Source organism: Poecilia formosa, unplaced genomic scaffold (genome assembly GCF_000485575.1).
Source record: "Poecilia formosa unplaced genomic scaffold, Poecilia_formosa-5.1.2 Scaffold318, whole genome shotgun sequence".
NCBI classification, from domain to species: domain Eukaryota; kingdom Metazoa; phylum Chordata; class Actinopteri; order Cyprinodontiformes; family Poeciliidae; genus Poecilia; species Poecilia formosa.
The window spans coordinates 143,301-147,246 of record NW_006800257.1 but is presented as its reverse complement, the minus strand read 5'-3'; the positions used below and the strand labels follow the sequence as shown (position 1 = coordinate 147,246).

General features: G+C 34.5%; 1 protein-coding gene across 1 annotated transcript in view; it reads right to left on the bottom strand.

Annotated features, from left to right (window-relative positions):
* Positions 1-1,408: 1,408 nt before the first annotated feature.
* The window catches only part of LOC103152580 (plexin-C1-like), a 13,319-nt gene continuing 10,781 nt past the window's right edge, over positions 1,409-3,946 (bottom strand). Inside the window, exons 14-16 of the mRNA XM_016661194.1 lie at positions 3,036-3,197; positions 2,745-2,844; positions 1,409-2,534 (exon numbers count right to left, since the gene is read on the bottom strand). Coding sequence (XP_016516680.1) covers positions 2,443-2,534; positions 2,745-2,844; positions 3,036-3,197 — 354 coding nt within the window. The 3' untranslated portion in view covers positions 1,409-2,442. The remainder of the gene's footprint in view (positions 2,535-2,744; positions 2,845-3,035; positions 3,198-3,946) is intronic.

Here is a 3,946-nt window from a genome sequence, read left to right as displayed (position 1 = left end):
TTTACAATTGACTTAAATGAATGAATGTTATGAATATCTTGTAAAAATGTTAGACTACTTGGAAAAGGTGATTCAAACAGAGTTGATCAAGAGTGTTTCCTGGTTGCCTGTGGTTGGATATGTGCTCATTCTCATGCTGCTGTTACATTAACACATCAGACACATCAGTTCCTTACACTGAAAACAGAACAAACTATAGCCACACAGTGAAGCACCAGATCACTGATTCTGTTTTCTCTTAAGATGTACTTCAGAAACCAGCTAAGTGGTACTGGAGTAAACTTTTAGTTTTATAAAATGTCAGTCTGTTGTATTTTCTACATGATTATTTCATACTTCCTTCTGTTGAAAAGCTTCTTTTAATTAATTCCACACTGACTGTTTTCAAGCTTTCATTACAGTTAGACTGAGAAAAATTACTCTTACTTACACAAAATATTCAGTTCACATTCTAAATGTGAACTGAATATTTTTAGTCTTTTTTTATCATAATTTATTGTAATTGTGCTTTGTTTGTTTAAGTCTTTGTAGCCCTTTGAGATCTCATGATATACAGGTCATTATAAATAAAATCATATTATTATTACTTCAACATATTTTTACTGAAGTAAAAGTAAATAGTATCAGTATCAGTATCATTTTGCTATGATTTTTATTTTTGTTTTCTTGGGATTTCTTGGGTAAAAACGTATTTGATGAAAATCTGCTCCACTACTCAGTAACTGATCAAAACATCAATCATTTAAAATTTAAGAACTACATCATCAGACGGACCAAGATTTAGTTCTTTGGAAATGTTGGTAATTTAAAATCAAAGTGTAAATATTACCATATAAAATAACATAATTACAAAACAACCAAATGAGGTAAAATAAAAAATTTTAAAAATCAATTTCCTTCAATATAAAACTTATGAAACTAACAAAACCTTTAGGTTTGTGGTGAACGTTTGGTTAAAACAAACTTGTTCTTCATTCAGTAAAGTTACTTTGACTCAAGTTAGAGTAGCGTTGCTTCATAATAGTGAAATAAAGTAAGTAAGAAAAGTAAAAGGTCCAGCATAGTAAAAATACTCATACAAGTTAATTTTTTCCAAGACGTTACTCAAGTAAACGTAACTAGTTACTACCAGCTCTGCTGTTTTATATGATTATTTTCCACTTATTTAATAAAACCAGGAATTTAATATTAGAAAGTCACATCAGACCACCAAAAAAAAGTTCTATACTTAGTATGTTTAATCTCTGCTTATAGGTTATTTTTAAAACATACTTCATATCTGATGAACAAAAGCTTCATATGAATGTACATTCTTATTGATCATGATTCTATATATCTTAGTTCTTCTGTCTTCTCTGTATTTTAGATTCTCAAACTGCTTTGTTCCCTGCAAGTAGCACTTTTAATTTTTATCTTCTCCCGTCTGCTGCTGTTGTCATGGCAAATTTGAAGTTAAGAACATTTCTAAATATGTGTGCTTAAAATGCAGTTGAAAACAAAAATAACAGTAAGAAAGTAAATTTTGCTGACATTACTGTTTTAGGTAATATAGTTGATGTATTTGGTTCAGGGTGTGATTGTCGCCCTCTGATGATAAACAGTTTCTCTGTCTGTGACATTTGTTAAAGTTGGTTTTTAGACTTGAAGTGAAGACGCTCCACTCACAAGGAAGAACCGTAACATTAAAGCCAGTGTTCAGTTATAAAAAAAAGCACCTTAATTTCAGGTATAGGCTTTTATGAAGAGCAGAAGAAATAGCACTTTATTTTTTATTTACTTGTTTGTTTTTACTAAAGAATTTGAATCTAATTATACAAGAACTATACAAGAACACACACTGTGTTCGTGAGCATGACACTGAGTGTGTGTTTTGGGTATAAAGTCTCAGGATTGACATGAGCTTCCAGAATGTTCTACATTAACATGCATCAGAGCTTTGCTCAGATCAGATCAGATAAACTTTATTGCCCCCAAGGGACAATTTGTTTTGCAGCTAAATGCATAACATAATAAACATAATAAAAATAAACATGCACCAGCACACAGTACAATTTTATACCACCACAGTTTGTTTAGGAGTATGTCAGATTACTTTCTATTAGGGCTTAGAAACTGAATGGCTAATTGTTTAGTAGGATGTGGCCTAAACAAGACTGATAGTTCTGGTTTAGAAGTGTTGTTTAAAACGTTGTTTTGCTTTTGCCTAATCTTTAAAGTAAACAATGACTCATTAAATCCATAATGAAGAAATGTTTTGTGTATATTTATGGCACCTTAAAATAATGGGAGTACTTCTTGGTTATTCTTGTGAACTTTCTGTGAAATAGTAATGCTTTAAGGTGCTGCATGGAAAGTCATCATGTCATTTGAATTCACCGAGATACATAACTACAGAAATGTCATTGCACATAAAGCTGTCAAGTACGAAGCTCTTCAACCTCTTCATTCAGCAGTGTCTTCCAGTTCCAGGTGATCAGATTTGGTTTTTCTCAACCGTGAATTTCGTTTTTCCCGCAGACAAATAAACACCAGCACTGAAAGACAAATAGGTTCAGAGTGGAATCATTGATGCTGATTTGTATGAAAGAGCAAATAGAAATGTCCTGCTCATTGACAAATGACCACATTAACACGGCATTCACTATAATAGCTTACTTATGGAAAATGCAGATAAAAAGTCAAACATTATTTGGTACAATAAGCTGGTGGATCAAAACATCAGCCATCCTCATTCAGATACTTACCAGCGATAACGCAGGGTATTAGCAAGAGCCGCAGGATCAGGAGGACTTTATGAAATGAAGACAAAACACGCAGATTCATCCATGTTTCTCCATAATTGATCTTGAAAAGAAAGACAGAACTAATTAAAAAGACTTTTGAGCTGGAATCAGAAGAAAAGTTAAAACTATAAATGCATATCAGAAGAAGGTCTACTGCAAGTAATGTGAGAGACTGATTGGTAAAGCTGTTGTAGTTGCAAATAAAAAACATCATTTCAATTAAACTTATACCACTTTAACTGTAGGATTCACCTTGATCATATCAATGTCAGAGCTTTGCAGGTCTTTGATCTCACAGATGAAGGTTTCTGTCTTGATTTCTTCAGGTATTATGATGCAGGAATGTTGAACTTCATTCTGAATTCCCACAACCAACAGCTCTGCTTCTGTCATCTGCAGCTTGTCTGCCTTTTTCTGAAAGAACAAAACCAGTTTCCCCTTCAATAATAACATCAACATGTCTGAGTGAACAAATGTGGACAGAACCTGCCGTACCTGAATAGTGATGCGGACATCTTTCCCTTCCTTCACTGCTGTGAAGCTGGTAAACTCTGGGTCAGGATAGTAAGTTATTTTCTCTGAGCACTCCAACGTTTTATTGGCTACTTTCAGAAACACGTTGCTGCTGAACACCGCAGGGTTTTTGGCTGCAGGTGTTTTATAGACGAGAGTCTGTTGAAAATAAAAACGTAGCACCATGTAGTTCACTGTATGCTGAGAACAGAGTTTCTGTCTGCAGGGTTACCTGATAGCTGCTGCTCATCAGAGGCATGACTTCCTGCAGGGTGGGGCTGTGTGTGATCCCCTCCACCAAACCCAGGTGAGTCCCAGAAATAGTGACCTTCCTGCCCCCACTGGAGGACACAGATCAGTTATTTGACAGCACAGTACATGTGATTCTTCTAACTTAGATTATTATTTACATTCAGTGGTTTGAAAAAGTATTTAATACTTTATCAATTTATTCTGTTTCTGCTTTTGTCACATTTAAATGTTTCAGGTTTTCAAACAAACCAACCTGGCTCTATGTGAGCCGTAATAACTGAACTTCACTCGCTCCTCTTAGCAGAACTAAGAGGACCTTAACCAGGGTGTTCATGTTTGAACATGTTTGAACATGAACACCCTGGTTAAGGTCCTCTTAGTTCTGCTAAGAGGAGCGA